This window comes from Ascidiella aspersa, chromosome 2 (genome assembly GCF_963924565.1).
Source record: "Ascidiella aspersa chromosome 2, kaAscAspe10.2, whole genome shotgun sequence".
Lineage (NCBI taxonomy): Eukaryota > Metazoa > Chordata > Ascidiacea > Phlebobranchia > Ascidiidae > Ascidiella > Ascidiella aspersa.
The window spans coordinates 30,406,669-30,431,159 of NC_139448.1; the positions used below are offsets into that span (position 1 = coordinate 30,406,669).

Sequence of the window (24,491 nt, forward strand, 5' to 3'; positions counted from 1 at the left end):
CAGTTCCAGTTCGGTTCCGGTTCGACTCCCTGGCTTTTAGGTAAAAATGTTCCCTTGAATCGCATTGAACTAATTTTATTATTTATGTAGTTACATTTAGCAATAAATATAGTTTGAGGGGCTATGACATGGTGACACCCTCTTTTCCGGTTTCTTCACTATATTTTACTATTTTCAGGAGCGTTCTGTGACGCAACGAGATTACACTTCTCTTCGGTTACAAGTTACAATAGTTTAACCGATTTAATTTCTACCGCTTACCATTATATTGCATTCTGTTATACAGCAAATTAAATATCTCTAAAATAATATTTGAACTATCAATGTTATTTATTGATTCGCGAACGAACTAAAATTGTAATGAATTAGGTTTAATATAATACTATTTTTAAATAAATTAGCTTATTGGTATTTCTTGTTTTTAGTAATATGGTAAACTGTAGAAAATATATATAAATTTTACCTAAATGTAAAACATTCTACAGCTGTAAATGTGTAAAATATTTTATTCATTGGTATTTGGTAATACTGTTTTTTTTTTCTATGATACATTTTGAAAAGTATATAATGAGTTTTCTGATATAAGAAAGATTGTACAGGTGGTTAAGGTATACAGCTAAAACGGAGTTTTTGGTCTATATTCGGTTTTGACTGTTATGTTGTATTGATACATATTAAAATGTTATGTTGTATTGATACGACATTTTTACACATTACTCAAAGCTTACTTCCTTTTTGTTATAGTTGAGGGGTAAGTCATAAAAATTATATTAATGTTCATATTTTAAATACATATTTTTTATTTTTCGCTAAAAGTGTGTTTGCTGGAAAGCTGTAGGCAATACAAAGACTGTGTAAAAAATTCTGTAACATTCCCACTTTCGAAGATATTGCTCGGTTTGCTCAGGTGCCAAGACGTCAGACTGTAAAATACTTTGTTGTTTAATAAACCTTATATCATTACAAACAAATCCCAAGTTCGACGTTTTGTCATGTGACTATTTTACAACTAGAGGGTTGTTGCAAAACAACCAAATCTTATTGTAATACAATTTATGTTTAACGAAGTTTGAAGTAATACGTTTTTATTCTTTAGAATTTAATTAAAATTTTTTGTGGGAATTCCGAGTGAAAAAACACAAGATGAAGCAGAACAAGAATTCACTCGGAACCAACTTCTTGCCATTTTGTGCCGGAATTGCTTGCGGCATTTTTATTTCTATTTTTCTGTTTATACTTTTTGCATCTCCCGCTATATTTAGTCAGCTCTGGCACAAATCGGAAATAGACTTAATTTATTTGAGAGAGCGTGGCCATGCCCCACATGGAGTACTTCATGAATATGTGCCCAACAATCAAGGTAAATAATAGCTGTATTCTATAACAGTTATAAAAACTGTTAGTTTACTGTTTCATAATTTTTAAGGTCGCAATGACACCAAATATGTTTTTATAATCTTTTACAATATTATAGTCCCATCATTTAATAAAACTTTAAATTTTCATTTTGAGTCTATAATCAAGTTGGAAACTTTGGATATTGCACAGGGGATACGGTTTATACAGCTTAATTTTTGCTATTTCTCAAATTTGCACAGTTGAAAATGAATGTTAGTGTGACACATTCGCAGCTATGATCTGTGCTAAGAGTGCCACTGCGTTTGAGTTTAATCCCCCACAGGCCTAACTCTGGTGTATAATCGGACATAGTTACGTGAGCTTCAGAAATAGATTTGATTGATGTTAAATAAAAATAGTCAAGTTACTGTCATGAGATTTGTCTATAATACAACAGATGTAATTTCTTAGTCTTGATTGACAGCAATTTACTTGTTATTAAAGTAATAGATTGTAGACTGCTTTTTTGTTGATTTTGCCCAAATCCTCTGGTTGACAGTGTCATTCAGCGTACAACCCTTGCCCTGCAAAAAAAGTTTCAATGGAAAATTGCTGTATATAGTGGCTCTGGTCATAAATAAAATATGTATAAAACTATATTTACTGTATTTGCTTTATAATTTTATTAGTGCCTGGAGGACATAATGTGATTGAAAGAAAACTGTCACAAGATGACAGCACCAATTCAAACAACCCAGATTTGTCAAACCAATCCATACCTATTGAAGTCGAACCTGACAGAAGAGCCATTGAGGTAAAGATTTTTTCCGCATTTTCTAGTCTGGGTCAGCCAGGCACCACATTTTCTTCAACTGTTTGAAAAATTATTCACCCCTCTGATTTTACTGTTTAGTAATAATCAAAATAGGGATTATACCGCAGATTTAAAATGTGTCTCATATGTTGTTTTGATATATATGTTTACTTTGATTTTTGGTATGCATAAAATGTTTTCAATTAGAATCCAGCTTGGGAAATGAACCTGACACCAGTCCACATTCCTGGTTTCCTAACTCAAGAGTTGAAGTTAAAGAAGAAGGTTTACCTTGCTGTTATAAACCCATCTGCAATTACTTCCCCCTTCATTCCACTGATCGGAAAAACATATGGCAATGGTTGGCAGTTTTTTTTAACTATTTGTATGTTACTTTGTACTTATAGTTTATGTTAATTTTAACTAGTAATTTAGTCAAATGGTACTAAAACAGGCTTTGTGGCCATGTGTGACTCAGACAACATGCTTGATATATTTTATGACACGTTTTGTAAAATGGGTTAATGGTAATGTCAACCTCATTCTATATGTATAACTAATGCAATAAGCAACCAAATTAAATTGAGTAGCGGCTTACAGTTGGTACAAGCACTCATATAGGCAATTACACATTAGTGTGATGTCTAAACTTTAAATGATACAAATATATATGACTTTTAGCTTATATATATATATATACCAGAAAACTTGCTCAGTGTTGCCACTGAATTGATCTATTTTATTTTGAGCCTGAATTGTTTAAAACTATATTTTCTTTCCTTGTCACAGGATGGACCTCAAAAGGCAATGGTGACATTGGAGTGTATTCTCCTATGGGTGTGGATGTTGTCAAGTCCAACGACATCAAGTCTTACCATGTTTCAGGTGTGTGGAGAAATTACTTTAATTGTTCAGTTCAATAATTTCCTTGTCAGCTTAATATTTTTTGTATATCCTACTTTACCAGCACTTTTGGATAATAAATATACATGAGGTTTAAAGTAAACAAGCCAAATTTGAATAGGTAACCTTCCCAGTTATTATTTGTCCCACACATCCCAGTTATATATATTTGTATGAATACACACATTCCAATATTCAAATGAGGTCCATTGTTTTTGCAAAGGTATTCAATTTCAAGTAAACCAATCTTGTTTTTTATACAAATGCAATCAACTTATACTCAGTTACGAGTTACAGGTTTTAAATGTATCCAGTTTGACATCAAGTTACTTTGAAAACTATAAACACACGGTGTTCAACATGTTAACAGGGGTAGCTAATGTTTTTCGTAAACCCTAACTGTAACTTTATTGGCGTGTATTACAGGTGTGTTGACCAATGACTTTTAAAACCTTTTGTAAATGACCTCCAACTTACCTTCAGGGTTAGCTAATGTTTTTTGTTAACCTATAACATAATACATTTTATTTGCGTGTATTACAGTTCCTTCAAGGAGTCCAAGGGACGTGCATGCTGCCATGTTGTACGAGGTACTTAGCAATCTTTGCAGCGAGCACATTGACACCCACCACCACTTCTTCATTGTGAACAGCAACACCTACACTCGCCTGCCAATGCTTTTGAACCTCACAAACCGACTGGACGATGCTTACACCCTCTGGATAGGTAAGTCGTGTTATCAATTTGAGTCCAAAATGTTTTTATTGGATCCTCTTTAATTATAAGGTGTTGACAAAATATAAAGTCCACAAAAAGCATTAAAAACCAGCAATGTAATTTTTCTTATATCTGAGTTAGATTGTATGGCGTCAATGCACTTTTTTTAAGAAGCTGGAGCACTTAGTTATTTCGCTGAGTTTTTTGTGTTGTTGCGAGCGTTTTTCTGTCATATATTTCCTTTGTGTTTGTTAGGTATGGTTTGTTTAAGTTCAGAATCCTGATAAAGGCGACCTGTGTAATGTGTGTATGTAAAGGTCAGTAAACAAATGCAAAATAGAAGGACTATATTATTTGGATATAAAATTTCTATCCTTAACTGCAACCTCCAGCCATTCCCATTATGCTCTAAAATTTTTCAATTCATATTATGCATGTTACTGTCAGCAAAACACATATAATGCTGTTGGTATTGCCAAAACACAAATCAGCTTGTCTTGTTTTGTCCCCGCAGGTCAGAAGGTTGAAACAGACCCAAGTGACCAGCAATACACAAACGACCCAAGTCACTACTGTTCCACCTCGTCCGGCTTCATTCTGAGCCGACATGCCTTGCAAAAGCTCTGTCCTCGCATATCCACCTGTCAGCAGGAATATGGCAACAGCCGAGCTCCTTCGGGTCTCCAATTTGCGCGCTGTGCATTGCGCTTCCTCAATATGACATGCATTCATCCGACTGAGGTTAGTTATATATACAGCTTGTTTAAATGTTTATCCATTAAGACTCATTTCCACTTGTTCCTCTCAGTGATAGTGATTTTCCGCAGTTTTTTCTTGGAAAATGTGTTTAAACTGTTGCTTTTCAGCATTTGTGTAAGCAAAGTTTGTACAATTATTGATAAGGGATTGTAGTTTTACCCTGATGTCGCAAAACAAGAAATATCTTTTTCCAATGTTTGCTTAATGAATCGCTAAATTGGTATGCAATCGGCTTTGTTAGCTGCCCAACAATATATATACATTCCTGTCAACAAAGTCCCTTTTATTTCAATTCATTCCCAAAAAATTACTGACATTGTCATATTCTCAGTATTCTTCTATTTGATGGTTTAAATTACCTGAGAAACTAAAAAGCTTTTTTTTACTTGACTTTTTTTAATATATGTTTTATTATATGAACTGAACCTTTTAATATTAGTAAATTAACTGTGTTTATTGATTTATACTGAAAATTAATAGTTTCAGACCAGTGCTTTAATCGTAGATAATCTTGCTCAAACTGCGAAAGTTGTTTTTCTCAACAAACAAACAGTGACCTAAAATTTGAAGAAAGCTGTGCCTCAGTTGCTTTGTTTCATCTAGCATCTCTTCTTTGATCTTGGAAATGATGACTTTGTCGACCCATATTCGGAAAAGTGTCCCTTCCGTGACAGCATTTCGGTGCACCCCATGCCCGACTCGACTGCCTTCTATCGCATGCATCACTTCTCACTGGCACAAAGGCTCAACCAAACAGCAAAGTAAGTTCGCGCAAACTTGTTAAACTATCTAAAAGCATGATAAAAGAAAGCCAAGACGTAAAACACATGGTGAATAATAACAAAAGTAAGTTTTGGGTAATGGGTAGGTACATATCTTTCAGTCAGTCTTTCTCAATATGGGTCACCGTTTGATTTGGTTGGGTTACTGACACATGGTTGGATTTATTAGGTTTGGGGCCTAGGCAAAATACATCTAATATTTGAGGAAACTGTGCGAGAAATAAGACAACGTTGGTGCATTTTAATGCAATTTAAATGTATTTCTTCTCTTTGTTATATTGTGTTTGCTTACAAAAAGTTCGTTTTACAGAATTACATAACTAAAGCTTTGCTATCATACTTACTTTTACCATTTGGGTGGCAGCGGAAAAATTGAGCAACACCGTTTTAAATGTTCAGAGCACCATGTTTGTAGGTCACTGCAGTCAAGGGTCCAAAACAATTTTATTTTACTTTTAACATCAGATAACATATTTTTTTTTATTTTGTAGATCGAACGAGTACTATCACAATATCATCCAGGACATGGATAAAGTGCTGGTCCAGGAAGGTGGGATGGCTGACGACAGACTCATACTCGGAAGGCAAGGAAACAATAACAAGTAGGTTTGGGCACAACTCTCAGTAGAATTGCTGCTATGAGTTTGCCAAGTTTTGTTACTTTTTCGATGAATATAGTCATTGTGTATACGGACCAGTAAACGTTTCAACCACACTGTACATCAAGTAAAAAAATCAAGTTATGTCAGTGAAAAATTTACCACACTTCATTAATATTGTTGTGTTTGATACACATAAAAAAAAAGTTGGCTAAATCGACATCATCTACAATAGATAAAGCGGTTTCGATACCTGCTTCATCATCCTCAGATAATGTTATACGTCTCTATCAGGATAATTCGATTTAATCGAGTATTTTGGCTTCGTTGCATATTATCAAGCTACATTCCAGATCTGTGCATGGTGTACCACCTACGTTTTTCGCATTTTATACAAATTTATCTTAGATATCAGCATGGGGATGTTATCACTTGGGATCGTATAGAGGTGGACAAGAATTCCCAATCTGTGATCTACTCAGCCTACGAAGCCGAACCCAGCCGTACACTTTCTCATCCTGATGAGATTTCGCTCAAGAAAGTTAGGAGCATGGCGCTGGAGCAAGCCAAGGTTGGTGAAATTGCCTTTTTACGTATGAGTTATTTTGTATTGGACATGAGAAAGCTTGTCGCATTGAACTGTCTAAAGGATTACAAACCTATGCGCGCAACACACATGATTTGTGGATTAAATCGTAACAAAAGGGGCTGAGTAGCGGTTTCATGTTTTCCTAATCTAAGAAGAAATCCAATGATTATTTTATTACCATCTTTGAAAGGTTAAATATTCAACTATGAGCAACACATAATATTTGTCGTTTTAAATTGTAACTTTAAGGGACTGCAAATAACAGTTTTAATTTTTGTTTATCCATGTTTTTAATATTTTAACTTATCAAGAAAAAACGTTACATTGCGCAAAATCTTAAAATAAAATTAAAATGCTTTTACTATTATTGTAAGTTTAATCATTTGTTTGAATAACGTCTTCGATATTTGTGTGTGCTTTTACCAGTGTGGCTGATTACAAAGCGACGTTTAAACAGCAACATGATCCTACATGATCAGCTTATTAAAAAACAAACGACACTATTCGCTAACGTGCCTCAACGCTCGCGCTTAATAGAGCAAATAGCTCATTTATATGTGGATTTAATGACGCAATAGGCTCACATATTAGGCCAGTCAGTTTACACAACCACAGTAAAGTACCAGGCGCTTCTCCTAAGCCACACTTTTTTAGGCCTTCTCTGTAATACAGCCTTATTACATTAGAGTTACTTTAAAATTTTCCGGTAACTTGTTTTCGTTCTTAGGCGAGGCAAACACTACCTTGTAAAAATGCTGGACTATGACCTTGTTACATATTTACTTAAAATTTGTAACTTGTTTTCGTTCTTAGGCGAGGCAAAAATGGCACTGCCTTTTAAAAATGCTGTAATATGGCCTTGTAACATATTTACTTTAAAATTTGCCGGTCACTTGTTGTCGTGCTTAGGCGAGGCAAAAATGGCACTACCTCTTCAAAAATGGAGTCGTTATAGTTCGCAGTAACCACTGGGCAAACTGGCCTTTTGTTGACGCAGTCCAGCGGTCGTTAGGCCTGTAACAGTGATCGTTTCCTTCGTTTTTCAGCTGAGGTACAGCGACGGTGGAGCGCTTCAAACCGGCACCGTGTTTCGTCGTGTCATCCCAGGCGTGGGCTACCAGTATATGGTCGACGTGCAACGGAACGGACAAGACGTGAGTGGATGTCTGTATTCTGTATTGTGCATTTAACTTTAAAACAGGAATCCTTAAACTGGGGTCCGTGGAATAATTTATGAAGGCCTAATTGTTATGTTAGCCATTAATTTTAAAAAATATCAAATTAAGGAAAATAAAAGAGTTCCACATTTGTTTGAATGAAAACATTAGGTTTCTTTTGTCTACTTGTTTATGACGTCATCTCTAAAAATTCTACGATCCTGGTCAACAAGAACCAAACTTTTTTTGCAGATCGAATTGTAGAACTACCAATAAGTAAAACTTTTTTGTTTAAAAACCAGAAATAAATTGCCAAAACTCGATGTAACTAGTAATTCAACATTTTACGTCGTATATAACAGCGCAGCCATAACTTTCCTTCCTATCAGCCAAGAATTATGCTGAACCCTACTGACTGTTTTCCTTTTTCTGCTCTTGGTTAGTTTCACATAGACTCGTTTAGCTTTATTTATGTATATTTTTATAATTTCCGATCACCATTTGGTAAAATTAAAGCACCCTTCCAATGTACCCCGTAAATATTATTTTTAATGTACCCCCTAAATATTTGAGTCTTTACAAACCAAAATAATCATTAAAAACTCTAATTATTATTATAAAAAAGATTGTAAACTAAAATATACAAGTTGATGCGAACGCTTTTTCTTACTCCCTCTTCCTTTCTCTCAGGTGGCCACGGTTAGCTTCGACCAACCATACGAACGCATGCGCACCCTGGGCACCCAGTTCGCACCCAACGTAAAGGTCAACTTCGTTCTGCCCCTACAGGACGGATCGCCCTACTTCCAGGAGTTCATGCAGATGTTTGAGCAGGTTAGTTTGTTGCTGCAACAGCGCTCGATGTTCGTCGTACTATGTAGGATCGCCATTTCATACAACAATCTTATGTTTGTTTGATTTTTATAGCGTCGGAGAAACGCATTTTTTGCGGAAATTGAGACCGCTAAAGCTTTTTTTTGACGTGCTTCCACCGAACACTAGAAAATACGTACTTTTGCAACAATATGACTTAAGTCGTTTTGGTAAAATGACAAGTCTTTTTACTACAAAATTGAGCTACTTATATCAATTTTTGCACGTAAAACGACTAGCTTGCTATATGTTGGGTGTTTGTTATTTTCTACTAAGTTATTGCTTATAATAGAACGAGTTTTAATACGCTTTATTTTTGAAACAGTGATTCCTCTAATTATGACTTATTTCGGGCAACTGATGACTTTAACTGGCACTTGAACTTATTATTTCTTAAATGGCTTTACTTGGAATTAAGTATTTAAATCAAATGACTTAGGATGGCATAATTGTTTTTATTTCACATTTACTATAAAATTGAGTTATTAGTCCCAAGTTTTGCACGTAAAACAATTAGGTCATTTTAAATGACTTGTTTGCAACACTCCTTGTATGTGTTTTTAGGCTTGCATGTCGGTCGAAAGGGCACAGAACGTTGCTCTGCTTGTGGTTCTTTATCAGACCGAGGCGGCCGGCAAAAACTTCGACGAGAAAAAATCGAAAAGCCTCAACCTTCTCAACGTGTACAAGCTCAAATACCCGGATTTATCACTTAGGTGAGACCCTGCCTGCTTCACTCATTTTGCGGTTTTCGCTATACTTTGTTTGCCCAGCCAAGTTATAACGTTATTTCGCTTTGGACAACTCTTGATATATGTATATTGTATTTGTATCTGCAGCAGTTTCGACCTGGTTGCAACCCAGCTTAAAAAAACCTTTAGTTTTTTTTACTAGGAACCATTGTGGCTTATTTCTATAGTAGCAGGTTAAACAACTGTAAAACGTTAAGTATTACCTTAAGGATGACGATTTAGTGGTTTATTTGGTATGAAAAGGGCATGAAGGGTTTTTAGTTTTGCCAAGACAAATAAAAAAGTATTTTTTTTATTTTTATTTTTTTATTTAAAGTTTTGATGTTTCAAACATCTTAGAGAATGATCAACTTTCAAGTTGAATGTTTACTACAGTCTTCCTAAAACTAAGTTGTACGAAAGAGGCGACAAGATAACGTTTGATAGACATTCCCTTTTTATTTACTTAATCGTGTATGTAAAATAAAACTAAAACTAAATGTTTTCTTGAAAGCGTGGCATAAAAAACAAACCAGCCCCCAATACTAGTTCAAGCGTACCCACGCAGACAATGTTCCATACGTCGTTTGAAAGTCTGGCACAAGCCAGACAAAGCCTCAGTAATATCCAACATAACAGATAAAACCTGTTTCGACCCCGACGCAAATAACAGTGTTTTGCTTGCAAATTACAGGTGGATCAACGGCGGTAATAAGCCCTTTTCACACATCGAGGGCGTTGCCATGGCTGTCAAGGCTTTGCCGGCCGATACTCTTGTCTGCTCAACCAACCTATTTATGCTGGTAGGCAAAGAGGCTTTTAAACCACTTTCTAAGTAAAAAAAATATATGTACATTAGGGTTGTTCAAAAAAACACTTTTTTGTCAAATTTCAGTGGGGACCCCCTGGAATTGTTAGGTTGCGTCTAAAAACCCCACAAACCAAATCTGAGCACGTTTGGTTCAGTATTGACCGTGCTACGTCAATTTGAAACAAACAACAACTGTTGGCGTGTTTATTCTGCATTGCGTTTTAAGTTTATTTTATATGTAGTCAAACTATTGCATCGAGCTATTCACAAATCTCTCTTTTTATTTAAGCCATATGGTGGTTTGGTTTGAGGTAATGTTATGCTTTTAAACTGTCAGTAAATGTTTATAAACAAAGGCGTGTCCAAGTATTTACAAACATTCGATGCTAGACGACCGGCGTCTAGAAAAACCTGTTTCACTTTTATAACGTCACCAACCCAAGAATGCTTAAAAAACAGGCGTACAGTCAAGTTTATTTATGCTCATAGGATTAAAAATCCCTGATGTACCTGAAGTATTTATGCTCATGGATTAAAATCCCTAGATGTACGATTGTACGTGCAGTACCCTCCCTGTTTCATATAAAAAAATCGCTTTATAAGGTGTTACTTTAATGCTAGTTAATCATTTAATATTCCAAGTTAGTAATTTTTATTTTAACGTTTTTTTGTTTTTTGTTTTTTAGATGTCTCCAGAGTTTCTTCACCACGCTCGACTGAACGCCGTTCCGGGCGAGCAACTCTACTTTCCATCCGCTTTTCAGCAACTTGAAGCAACGGTGAGGAATCGACGATTGATATAAAGCACACATAATAAACGAATCAAAGTTTTAGGCTTACTGCTCTATGTTTTATACATTCCATTGAGCCATTATTTGAAAAACAACAAAAAAATACAATTAAGTCATTAGAATAAAGTAAAGATGTTAACTATTGAAGTTATGTAGTCAAAAGATTTTATTGTTGCACGTCAAAATCTAATTCGGTTTATTCTAAAAAAATGTTTATAGTTTTACTATTAATAAATATATTCATTATACATAGCAACATTTTGCATATAAGCACCATCGCCAATCAACACATTACAAACAAACTGTTCCCTTCCTTACAAAAAAAATTAAACTTAAAGTTTATTCAACATTTTTTGTACCTAGGCATCACTTTACTACGAGATATTGCTTTAAGCAAAGTTACGTCATGTAAAGTCATGACAACGCTTGTAAAAACTAAAAAAAAAACGATTTTGGCCTCGTATTAACAAATAAATAACTGTTTATTCACAGGAGGGTGAAGATATATCCAAAAGCACCGGATTCTGGCGCTCATTTGATTACAGCTTGTTCTGTGGCTATAAGCAGGACATCATAAGGGCCTGCGGTGGAGAAGCCTTTCAAAGGTAAAACGTGCGGTTTAAGTGCTACAATTGTTATCGACATCAGTGCGACATCTTACAGAGCGAATTGTCAAATATCATATTAGGCCAGCACGTGCGTGTGTTGCACGTTTTGTACGTTTATTGAATATCACTGGCGAACCGCTTATGTTATAGTCAAGCGGTCGTCAACCTACGGACCGCGGGCCTGATCCGGCCCGCCAGTAAAAATTATCCGGGCCGGGACCTGTTTCACAAGCTGGGCACAAAGTCATGTCTCATATTTTTAACTATGTTAACTATACAGTGTACGAAATCACAAAAATAAATTGTAATCAGTAATTTAAGCCCAGCAGTGGTAAGTTTTACAATAACAACCCTTTTTATAAACGCACTCACTATAGTGGCTAATGGGCCAATAGAAACCAATACTGACAAGGAGCGAATTACACTCGCATTGGTGAGCGGCGAGTGCGCAATATAAACCCTGAGTCATTAGTGTAAGTTGAACACCATTGCCAAACACTTCAATTAACTAATAGGGCGAGCCTCTAACGCGACAATGTAGTAACACCAACTGCCGTGACCACAACTACAGTTTTAACGCACGATGTGCTCCGTGACCTTTGACCGCAAGTCATAGAATGCTTACACAATATGCTAAAACACTTTCGGCAATAAGGAATCTCCCGCAGACAATATAATGTACAAGAAAGATTCTTGTTTTCGTATCCGATAATCTTATGGCTGTTTATAAAAACCGGTATAAAACATAAAATCATTTGTTAAAATTTTACAGAAACATGTATTTCACCTTATTTATAGACATCGTCAGTTTCTGTACCAAAAGCAAACATTATAAAATGCCAATAATAGTGGTTAAAATGTAAAATATAAAATTTATAACTATAAGATCGCGTATAAAATGATAAAAGACTTGCAGATGTCAGATGCAAATAAACAATTTAGCGAATGGCACCAAGCCACAACAAGAAAAACCGTGAAAAAGAATTCAAAAGTTACAAAACACTTACATCAAAATGTACAAGGTTAACAACACCAATCGTTTGTTTTCTTAAACAGCGGCGAGGATCTGTACGAGAAGGCGCTCGCCTCGGGCCTAGACGTTTTCCGCGCTCCCGAGCATTCGCTCGCCGTCAGGTGGCACGAGAGAGACTGCCGAGCGGGCGGATTAGCCAAGGAGGAGCAGAGCACGTGTGAGGAGTGGGAGAAAAGAGTTCACCTCTCCTCGAGCTGGATTGTTCGCTAGCCTGGTGGGCTGTCGCGATTTTTTGGGACTTGGTGTAATAGTGCGCTGTCGGGGCCTTCTTTTGTCGCCCTTTGACTCGGATACTTTCATGAGAGGCCTGGTCGGGCGTTAAACAGCGCCTGACTTTGACGTTGTTTTTCTACTGTGTTTTTTTGTAATGATGCTTTTTTTTCTCCTTTAAACCTCAGCCCAGCGGTTCTCTTTATTTTTTTTAACTTGGCTGACCCCGTTTGCCTTCTTTAACTAATTGAAGACAAAATTACGAAAAAACAAGGAAAATTGTAAAAATCAAGTTGCAGTCATTACTCTAGCATTCAAATCAGCAAGCATATCAACTACTTAATGTCCACAAGTTGTTCAACGATTTATTATCCTTACACCCCAAGAGTACGGATGCGTGATGTGCTCCTTTTAATTATGTTTTGGTGATTGATTGACTTCAATTATGTTTTTTGGATCCCTTGAAACTTTCTTACAGACCCTTGAAGGGTTTGAGAACCACTGCCCTAGACTATTTACGTGGCAAATTTAAGTAATTTCGTTTATCTGTAACCTTTTCGATTAATCCTTCATCGCAAAACTCTTTCGTTCGTTAAGCTGACTATTAAACTTCTTTGATAGATTGATTTTGAAGGAATAGCAGCGGCATTTTTAATGCAGTATACGTACAATGTGCTATCGAGACTGTCTTGTTTTTCGCGTCGAAGCTTTGTCTCAGCATACCAGCGCCCATTTTATTGAACCAACGAAAATATTTACCTTGAGTAATTCATATCTCGATGAAAAAAAGAGGCAACGTTTTTGGTTTAAACTTTTGTAACACCTAAATGTGTATGGATTAGTGGTAATTTAACGGTTCTACGTTGGTATTGGGGCCATGGTAGCTTTGATCAGAATTGTGATAACTCATATAGACTTTATATATAATCGTGGCATTCCATTTGTAAAAGTTGATCAACATCCTAAGTTACTTTATTATTTTTTCTCTTTTGTAATTAACATTGCTTTTGTGATCTTAGAGTAGAATCTCCTTTAAGTTACAGTTTTTCTTCGCTTTGTCAAACATTTTCGAATCTACATTTGTTAAACAACTCTTAGCCAATTATAGAAAATCCTATTAGCATACATTTTTACTTGTGCGCTTGTTATGTAAGCTGTAAGTACCACCCGTGCTCTTACTTTTATTCCCCTGTATATTACTGTTAGCTGTCTTGTCGCTTCTGTGCGCCCTTGCTTGCTAAATCTGAACTTTTTCAACAGTGTACATTGTACAAACTAATTAATTTATTTTAATTTGTTATAGGTACGCTTATGCAATTGAACTGTCTGCGCGATATTGTCTACTGATGCGTCGATTTTGTACCCTTTTCTTAAATCTATACTAAAGCGTTTGTGTTTTTTAACAGTGTCCTACTGTTTCGTCTAGATTTCTGGTTTGTCCCACGTAATATTTCTATTTGATAGAAGCACAGATGGTGACCAAAGCATCTATAAATGATATGATTATACCCATGTTATTTCTACAAAGTCAAAGCACAGTCAAAAGGGGATACGTTTCTGTAAACCTTGGTAAATGTTATTTTTGAAATCCATTTTTTTCTGGTAACCCAACATTTTTTTATCAAACGCATTTTTAGTATGTTTATGCCCGAACGCAAATTCTGTACTCACTTGTGCTATTAGCAATTTTTACCTTTATTCCTTTAATAAACAAAAAATGAAGCAAAACAAGTCGTCCGCCAAAGAAGCCCTTTATTGTCGCGACGTTCGAAAACTCTGAAATCAAACAATGGCCACCGATCTAGAATTTCACCCAACAACAATGGGCCAGGTTGCAAAGGTTACAAATGCTCGAGCGAATTATGTACATTGGCTTTTGGCTGGGGATTGTTGTCCTAAGGCCTCGGCTTTTTAAAGTACAGTTACTTGTGTTGTTGTAGTGAGGTCAACTTGATATTAGTCTGGCGATACTATACCAGAAATGAAAGTAGAGTTTTTTTGGAAATAAGGCTTAGCTTTCTCTTCAATTAAAGATTAATTAAGTAAATTGTTGTTATGTAAATTTAATGTGATCTATATGACTAATATTGACTATGGTGATATTACCGACATTTTCTCCGTAGAAGTTGTTTCTGTAAGTGAATGTTAGCACCTGTAATATGTAACTGCAGATTGTCAAAATGATGCAAAATAACAAAGCGTTGTCAGAGGCAAACAGAGGTAATCGGACCAACAGGCAGCAAAAAAATCTTGCAACACTTGCGAAGCTTTTCGAAGACGGGTAAGTTTCGCTAAATGAAAAAATCTTGGTTTTAATTTAATGTATCATTACCGTAAACTGGGAATTAAAAAAAACTTGTGTCCGAGACAAATCGTGTTCTAAAGAAGAAAGTTAAGTCCCGGGCCGTATGATTATTTGCCCAATTAAAATTTCAGTTTAAACTGTGGATCTATTTAAATGGGTGAGCGACAAGCGTGTAAGATCTGCACAATTTAACAACAAAACAGCAAGCAAACATTTTTACAAATTATCAGCTTAGTTTTGTAAAATGTATTCACATTTGGCACACAGTCAAGCCATTGGTAGCCTGCCCTAAGCAACTTAAGTAAACGCCAGTCGGGTTATGGACTTAAAGCTATAGCCTACTGTATGCTAGTTAACAAAAAGAGTTATTTTATTTCGGCAATTTAAAATAACAATAAATTGTTGTTATTTCAGGGCGAACATACCACGTGTGCAGTCGCCGGTAAGATGCAACTGTTGTTATGAATATAAGACTATAGCTTAAAATACCAAGTTGCCTTACTGTTTGTTAGAACTATAGTCCTACCCTGTCATCATAGATCATACTGTACATTATGTATGATCTTCTTTGGTTGACAATAGGTTCCACTGTACCACATATTTATAGTTGATTTTTGCCCCTACAAACAAAGCAAATATTTTGATTCCAGGGTTGTTCTGTCGAATTTTCTATTTGTGTTTACACATAAATAGCGTTATTCCCAAAACCCGGCGCTTACACAAATATAAATTTATAATATCCAATCAAGTAGGTGTAATGAATGCTTCTACACCACTTGTGTAAAAAAATATATTTTTTACTTTCTATTAGCTGCTCAGCGGTAGCCAGCATACCAAGGTAAACAGAAACATCGGTGGGGATTTCAAAGTGCCATTAAAAGGACCACAGACTCAAACCAAGTTCGTAGGTCTTCCCGTAGACCTCGCAACCGCCAGGGTAAGGCTGTACTTTTATTTATTTTAAACTTGTGTTTTTAATGATTTAAGTGTGCAACTTATCGGAATCATAATTTGACACAACAGGCGAAAATGGGCTACTTTTAGTAAAGTTACATTTAACAAAAGCGTCAAACACACAAATGCTATGAATACGAAAACGTTTACCAACGCTTTTTTACAAACTTACAAACAAGGACACCTAACCCAAAATACGTTCAAAAATTTGTTTCAAAGGTTATATTTTTATTGGTTGACGCTATAAGATTGATTTCCAATTTACGCCCTATATTGAGGTTAATTTACATCAGTGTTATAGGTGCGAGATCGTGAATTATTAGTTAGTTATTACTTAATATTATCGTTTTTTATAACTTCGTCTTTGAATTCAGTTTCGCTTGTTTTTCAGTTTAACGTTGTACGTAGAACTGTAGGCTAGGGCGCTGTTGTTTCATTAACTGTATATACAGTATGCTCATTTCCCATACAAGTGTACTTGATTGCAATCGTGTTTGGGCATTGAGAAGAATTAACAAATAAACCAATCAGGACGATACAAAATATGTGACACGCTCTAACTAAAATTAGGGATAAGTATCGTTATAAGCAGTTACAATTTCTGCGCGTTGACCAAGTCAATACACACTATACTCACTTTATCTCAGATGTTAAATAGGCTACTTATGACTTGTTGATTTTGTGCAGAACCTACGCGCCACAGTGTTAGGGTTCGCCACACAATCATTCACCACCGACTGGAAGAAATGCTTCTTCGCCTTTCGCAGTGAAAAGTCAGCGATTCCGTATGGGCTGGACGCGTCTTCGGTAATTAAATTCAAATTGGCTAAACTTTTTAAAGTCCCATAATTACTATGAAATCAAGGTTATTGTTTTTTAAATTCAAATTGGCTTAACTTTACAAAGTCCCATAAGCGTCATAAAATCAAGATGGTATACTTATGTACTGTACGGCGTTTGATTTAATTTTTAATATAATCAGTACTTTTTAATACACAAACTCAAACTCAAACTGTTTTGCTACAGCCCGGTCCAAGATCACTAATCCTTGGAATCCAAGCATATGTCCTCAAAAGTCTTATGTTCGCTGTGGACCAATACAGCGATGATAAATCTGTGTATTTCGGAAAGAGGTAGGGTATAAGTTTCCTCACATCTTAAAGGTACACATCAATATCATAAAATTTAAATAAGTTTATACAGGATTACCTTTCTTGACAATATAGCGGTATTTTTGTTGACCTTCATCTTTTTTTTTACAATTTCAAGTTAAAATGTTTTCAGTCATTTAACTGAATCGACATCCCAAACTTCTCCAAAACAAAAAAAGTACCTCTATTTGCAATAGGCCTAAAAATTCCCTTTTTTCTGTAGTTTTGTATGTTTTGTATAATAACATGCTTTAAAACAATAGATAAACTGCCTAAAAAAACTGTTAAAGCCTAGGCCTATAGTAATTGAGAAAATATCCTTATGATTTTAGTATTCAAAATAGATCTACGTTGGTTTACGCTCGATCGAATAAATAATAAATAACGTCATTTCTCATTGCTATGACAACTGACAAGGTAACCAAATAGATTAGACGCGCAAATGTAATGTTTCCAAGTTTTAAGAAGAACATGTGCTTTAAGGTTTAAAATTAAGTTACCTTGCCTGGACTGGTAAATTTTATTTTCTGAAAAAATGAGATATAGTAAACGTTGCGCTAGAACCATTTCTGACATTGTGTGGAATAGGCACCTGGATCTAGTATCCTACAAATACTAATGTGTTTTAAGTTTAAATTTTGTGCAGTTCAGGCCTATAATGTTAGCGATAGCGGGTTTTAAGTACTTTATTAATGAGTAGCGATAACTGTATGGTTTATTAAACCTTATAAAATTTGAGTGTTAGTTATGCACGTGATTACCTACTGTATGTCACTTGTACGGATTAATTGGCCAAGTTAGTTTATTGTTAATATTTTTAACCCAATGATTAAGCCTTCCTCAGTGTGTTTGGTGCATGCATGGAAACATTTTCAAACAGTACCGTAAAACCTGATACTTTAAAACAACAGCTTGCAAGTGCTCATCCAACTTATGTAATTTATCAATTTCGTTTTTTTAATAAATGAGCACCATTTTATATATTGGGTGTAAATATAATATTTATCTTCGGTAAAACATACAAAACCCTGATCTAGGATATTGGCTCTGATCAGATATTATCTTCCTAACTTCATTCTGCAGAGCACCGACCCCGAATGCCGTACAGCAGGAAAACGCTCTGGTCGACGCCTTTGTCGAAGTGATATGGAAGGCAGCTTTACCCCTCAATAAACAGAACTCCAAGGAAAACAACAGCACAGGTGGAGGCGACTTCGCGACAGGCGAAAAGCGACAGGCGATTGTCGCGTTGGTTGGCGACGAGGCATGCTTCAAGACTAAGGGCTATTTCGTGGCAGACGGCTTCACGGAGAAGGTATTATGAGTTTTTCGTTAAAAACGCGTGAAATGATACAGGGTGATTCGAAAGTAACTCCCTATCCCCAAAATAACTATATTTCACCAAATTCACCGATAACTTTCACAATTTTTGTATGTATGACTTAATGTTTGGCAATTAAATCAATTAATGATTCTGTTTCGTTTTTAAAGTTGCTAGGTGAATTCTATTTTTATTCTTGTTAATTTTTGTAAAATTTCGAGTCTAGAGTTTCTTGTGAAATCAGTTTATGCGGTTCAAGGTCGACTTGAGAAGCTGGTGGCGAATGATGCTGCTCTTATTAGATTGAATTTTAAACAAAATTCCATGCAATTTATTTTATTCTCATATTTACTTATTAAAGAAATTGCATTTCAAGAATAAATTATAGTTATTTTATTTTAGAATGGGGAACTACTTTCGGATCTCCCTGTACAATTTTGATTTAAACTTGTGTTAGCGGCCCCTTAGGGTCAATTATCATTAGCAAATTTCAAAGGGTCCCGGCAATTTATTTACATTTATGGGCTGATAGACCGGGTAAAATCTTTCTAATGAGTTTTATAGGCAATAAATAATTCAACAGATTTGAGACATCAGCCATATTTTGCAGTTGTGTTGCATGCAGGAATACCGCAATATTTTAAATTATTCCTGTTTTATAAGCTGATTGGGTGTTCCACCAATTTAAAGAAGCAAATAGGATTAATAGCAAAAAAAAGACCCAAGCAATGCTTTGTAGTTTAGTCCTTTTGAAATGTAACCGGCTTTAACATGAAAGCAAAAACAACCAGAATGACAATGATCGAGGAACAATCGTTTTTAACATCAAACAAAGAAATTGTTTGTAAAATTTGTTACGCTCAAAAATGAATGCTCTTAAATTATTTGATTTTAAAGAGTTACATATTAACTTTAATTTTCAGCTTTGGCTTTACACTCTCTATAGCAAAAGCGATCTCAAGAAATTCCTTCGCCGAAACATCCATTACGTAAGTCGACGTTCCTATTTTTGTTTGTTGTTGATTGGCATGATTTTATTTTAAATAAGACATCACAAACTAACGTCATATTGTAACGTTATCAAACAAGTAACTGTGTTACCAAACTCGTAAGTTTTACTTTTACATCTAGTTTATTTTTACAAAATTGAAAAGTTCGAATTTTGCTCTATTGGTAAGGTTCTGGCTACGTTTGTTTGTGAAGAAACCTTTCCTACATTTAATATCGGTTAATGTGCGTTGTTCCCATATATGTAGTTGTATCACAGTGAGCCCATTCGTAATAATGCCTCTATAGTTGCAAAATCTTTTGTTTTTTGTGATGTGCCGCCGTAAGCCAAAGGGTTAGGAATAGGCTACTTCCTACTTGGTTTGTCGGTGATCCGATTAAAATAAATTTTTTTCGCAATCACATTACTCGACGTGTAATGAGAACACACTTTCTTGTCCTGTCGTTCTAGTTCTGCTGCAAGAAATACCCTGGCGCCGTCGCCCTTCTCTACAGTGTCGTGCTCTCGCGCACTTGTGACGTCATAAAGAAGGACATGGGAAAGAAGCAGGACGCCTTGCTCAACGAGAACGCGCGCTCGACGCAGGTAAGTGAAAAAAGAACTCAAGTCAATGTCCAAGTAAACCAACTGGCAAAAAATCCCAAGTTCTTAAACTCTAAGACCTATGTCATCAGTAGGGCCATTTTTATTTTAACCTAAAAAAAAATTTTTACTTTTATTTTTATCAAATTTTAACTTTATTTTAACCTAACGAAAAATTTTGCTTGTTTGTAGAGGCTACAGTTCTTCCTTGAATAATGCCAGTTACCCAAACATAACATTTTGTCGATTTCAGACCCAAACGTAATATTTTGTCGCAAAGTCAAGGTGCTTTATGGATTATAAAAAGTGCATCGGTTTTTTGGCGATAGACTTAGCTTGCTTAGGCATTTTTGTATTACAGAATGTCAGTAGGCAATTTCTAAAATCCAAATTGTTGATATTCAAAAACACCACGTTTACGGAGATAAAGTGTTTTATAAGAATTATTTAAATACGTAACAATAAATAAAAAAAATAGACAATTTGCGATAAAAGTTATCGCTGATCTAAGTGGGCATTGTGACATTTTGCCTGCTTTTATGGGTTAATATGGTTTAATTGTGTCGCAGCTCCTGATTTACAATGTTTCCACGACGATTTTACAAAAATTACTCTCAAGAAACACAAAAACTTTGTAAAAAGCCATAATTTGACCAATTTTGACTTTATTGTAAATTTTGACTTTATTGTAAATTTTAACTTTATTTTAACCTATAAAATTCTTAGAAACAGTCCCCTAGGTGCTGAAAACAACTTTATTCTTTGATTCGTGGACAGACGAGGTCCTTAAAAAAATTTAACTTTATTGACTTTTGCGGGCCCTAGTCATCAGTCATCACTTGCATATAGGAAACATCGTTGATATTAAAAAAGATACATGGTAACAGTTAACTATAGTTCTTGCTAAATTAGTATTAATATTAAGAAAATTTACTGAAAATCAGGGTGATCTTTTGTTTCAAGGCTTTCAAAAACAACAAGGGGTCGTAACCCTGCATGACGTTGACATAATATTTTTAGCGTGGAATGTGTTATATTAATGTTTCAAAATATTTTTATTTGCCAAACAATGTTAGAATTGTTTTAAGCTCAGTGCATGACAAAAGCATTGATATAACCCCAATTAACGAATGCATGTCGATGCTTGAAAAAAGTCGAACACTGAAAAGTTCCCTTAGTTCAACCTATTTTCCTACAAAGAGCTACTCACAAGTCGAAGCTTTTAATTACAATTGTATTAGGACAATGGTAAACGCAAAGAATTTTTGTTACTTCGTTCGTATTAGGCAAAATATTCGCAACGCCATAACCCTATAAAAGCTTAATTTTGGGGGCTTTTGTTAACTTTGAAGTATAAAAGAACATTTTTCCTTCACGTTCATTTCAAGTGGGCAATTAAACGATTGTTAAAAACCTTTTTTAAACAAACAGGCGCTTGTGAATCTGGTTTTAACGGGCAACGCTGCCCCCTTCCTTCACAACGGGGTGATAAGGACCGACGATAAGGGAAAGCACCTGGAACACCCATTGTACGGGGTGAGAGGTCGAAGCGAAGTGGGGTTCCTCTTCTTTGACAAACAGGAGCCGGAAAATCGTCGAACCCAGGTAAGTTAAAAACTTGCACGGTGGTGATTTGCCATTATCTTTCCTATTTTGATAATATGCTAGGTTTAACGTTGATTTTTAACTTAACTGTTACTCAACAATTTTCTGAATGACCAGCGTCTTCTTTTCTTGGCACTGTTGCAGTTTTTATCTTTTTCGTATACCAAAAATATCAATTAAGCATTTTCAAGAGTTTTGCATAAAACCAAAATCATACGTGATTTGCGTTCCCCGGTCATTAGTAAAACAACAAAATCAAGTGGCTAACGACCCCAAGACACTAATGCAGCAGTCCGTCATAGAATGAGTTTTTTAAAGCAATTTATTTCGAATAAAACACAGATTCTAGCAAAAAAATATTAATAGTCGCCCTATGTTTTCTAACTATATTTTAGCTTCATTAAGGACATATGCTGTTAACCGGAAGAAATAACCGCTCGCCCGCCTCTGGTCTGCATACCGTAGTTTGGCTATCGCTGTTTATAAGGTTGCAAATGTAATACGTTTATATGACTGTAATTGTTTGCGATTTAATACGATTTTGTCGAAAAATCCAACTCAGGTTTGCTGGGTAATTAGTTCATTAGCCAATGTGTATGGGCATATGTGGTGATTTGGTATAAGTTTAAGTAGACTCTGCTGGAAGCTTTGCTTCAATGGGTATTTCATGCTCGTATACCAAACACGTAAAAATTTTACGTTTGCATTGCATGTTTTTAGATGTTTGGACAAACTCAATTTAATTAATTGGCTCGGACTCAAAACATTTCAATAGAAATATCGACGAAAACTAACGTGTGTTAAGTGGCTACAATGTCTAAAATTTCCTACACTTTTCTATATTACGATACGAAAGTCACGAATCACTATACAGGTTTGATGGTCTCACAAACTACTAAATTTGACTTTTTAACACAACCTGTTAATAAACCTGCATTCGCTTAAGTTCCTAAAATTAAAAAAAACATAAAAAAAAAAACAGTGTAATCTTGCTCGCAGGTGGGCAGCATGCTAAAGACGCCTCAGTTCCCGGTCTGGCTGACCAAAGTAAACCGGACCTTTGGTCTTCTCTTCTGCACTTCGCGCGACCTTGTCACCGACTGGAAGACCGAACGCTACTTCGTCTTGCATTACTACAACGGCCACTTCACCCAACAGAACGAAACCCTTCTTACCCTCGGTAAGGTTTCACTTTTATTATTTGGCAGTGCTGCATTTTTGTAAACAAGTCATTTTGATATGATTTAAGACCCAGACAAGTCATTTGTAAATTAACTTAAGTTTAATTTAAGTCTATTGCAAAAATAAAGTCAAGTACAAGTTCATGTCAAGTCAAGTCATTATGAGAGCAAATCAACTTCATTTATTTCATTGACATAAAACTAAACTGTCAAACTATGAAAATTGGTAAACTCGTCCGATTATGAGGAACAATTCAAATAAAAAATAACACAAATGCAATATAATATGCAAAACTTGAGCTAAAGTTAACTGAAAAACATATAATTTCATCCCTAGATGTTTTATAAAATTACCTAAGTCCACGTCAAGTCATATGATCAAAATACTTGGGTCAAGTCATTTCGGCCAAATCTTTAAGACAACCAAGTTATTTGAAAAAATGGTCTTAAGTGCACTTAACTTCGGTCAATGACTTAAGTCCTTACAATACTGGTGTATGGGTTTGTTTCATGGATGCCTAAAGTATATAGCTGCTTGAAAGTTAGATTAACTTACACAACTATATTCTTGGTCAGGCTGATCCAAACCCAGGCCCGAAGGCCATATGTGAACATCGTTTTCTGCTGCCCGCGAGGCATTAGTTTATTGCTGGCAAACGTTTTTAATTTTCAGGCCATTCTGAGGTATCGTACAGTGTTCGCGTATGTCGATACCAAAAAACTAAAAAAACGCAGTAAAATCTTGAAAAGGGTGGAAAAGGGAGGAAACGGGAACGAATAATAAACAAAACTCGGCACAACTCCTGACTTTAAACCATTTATTTTACTTGCGACTGACTTTTGTTAAACTATATGAGAAAAGGGAAAAGCCATTTTTTATGTTTGCTGGTGAAAATCGTTAAGACGCCGCCGATCCTTAACTGCAAGCCAATAAAACTCAAAGTTGTCGATCACTGTTCCGCTGACGCGTATACAATAAAACTCGTTCAAAACCCGAGTAAGTAATCTTTACACAAAAAACAGGAATACAACTTGCACCACGACAGTGCAGTGAGTTATTGGACTTCCTTACTATAGAAGCCACAAATAATAAGTATTGCAACTTTCAAGAAGCGCTTTATCAGATCAAACTGTTCAGTGTTCAACGTTAATTTTCAGACACACGTACAAGAGCGGACTGTCTTGTAAATCCGGACCGCCAGATCACGATTTGGGACGACGAGGAAGAGATCGAAAAGAAACAACCTTCGCTAGAGCTCTGCCTCGCCACCAAGTGGCCAGGGGCTGACATCGACTGGAACGGGGAATCCCCGTACTACTAAAGTGATTTTTTTTTCAGTTTGTGAAAATGCCCGTGTAAAGTACCAAGCTATTGGTTATCCATTAGGTATAGTAATGGACAAGCTTAAACACGTATTAGTATCACACTTTTCACCGTGGCTGATAATTGTTAAAGCAATGTTTAATATACTTCCACTACACTCACCTGTACTTACCAAGAACTTAGATCAGAGGTTTTCAAACTTGGGTTCGTGAGCCCCTTGAAAGTACCCGGAAACATCTTAGGGTGTCTTTAAAGGCCTAATTAAAATCGCGGGACTTCTTTAATAACATAGTTTAATACAGTGGTTCTCAACCTTTTTAAGCTTCGTGGCCCCCTTTGAAAGG

The 24,491-nt window shown here is 35.6% G+C and overlaps 2 protein-coding genes across 2 annotated transcripts; both read left to right on the top strand.

Moving 5' to 3' along the window:
- Positions 1-1,069: 1,069 nt before the first annotated feature.
- On the top strand, positions 1,070-14,419 carry LOC146164816 (chondroitin sulfate synthase 3-like). The gene is made up of 16 exons (XM_083381653.1): positions 1,070-1,360; positions 2,028-2,152; positions 2,360-2,513; positions 2,942-3,037; positions 3,599-3,781; positions 4,287-4,513; positions 5,135-5,292; positions 5,805-5,915; positions 6,321-6,483; positions 7,548-7,655; positions 8,349-8,492; positions 9,096-9,247; positions 9,957-10,065; positions 10,760-10,852; positions 11,357-11,469; positions 12,529-14,419. Exons 1-16 carry the CDS (start codon positions 1,144-1,146, stop codon positions 12,713-12,715), a joined length of 2,340 nt encoding a protein of 779 aa, XP_083237779.1. The 5' UTR covers positions 1,070-1,143; the 3' UTR covers positions 12,716-14,419.
- A 427-nt stretch (positions 14,420-14,846) lies between these two features.
- LOC146164817 (inactive ubiquitin carboxyl-terminal hydrolase MINDY-4B-like) lies at positions 14,847-24,308 on the top strand. Its single transcript, XM_083381775.1, has 11 exons — positions 14,847-14,996; positions 15,435-15,462; positions 15,832-15,957; positions 16,662-16,781; positions 17,001-17,107; positions 18,209-18,440; positions 19,370-19,435; positions 19,906-20,040; positions 21,469-21,642; positions 22,642-22,822; positions 23,982-24,308. The coding sequence occupies exons 1-11, from the start codon at positions 14,896-14,898 to the stop codon at positions 24,143-24,145; spliced, it is 1,434 nt and encodes a 477-aa protein (XP_083237901.1). The 5' UTR covers positions 14,847-14,895; the 3' UTR covers positions 24,146-24,308.
- The last annotated feature ends 183 nt before the right edge of the window (positions 24,309-24,491 follow it).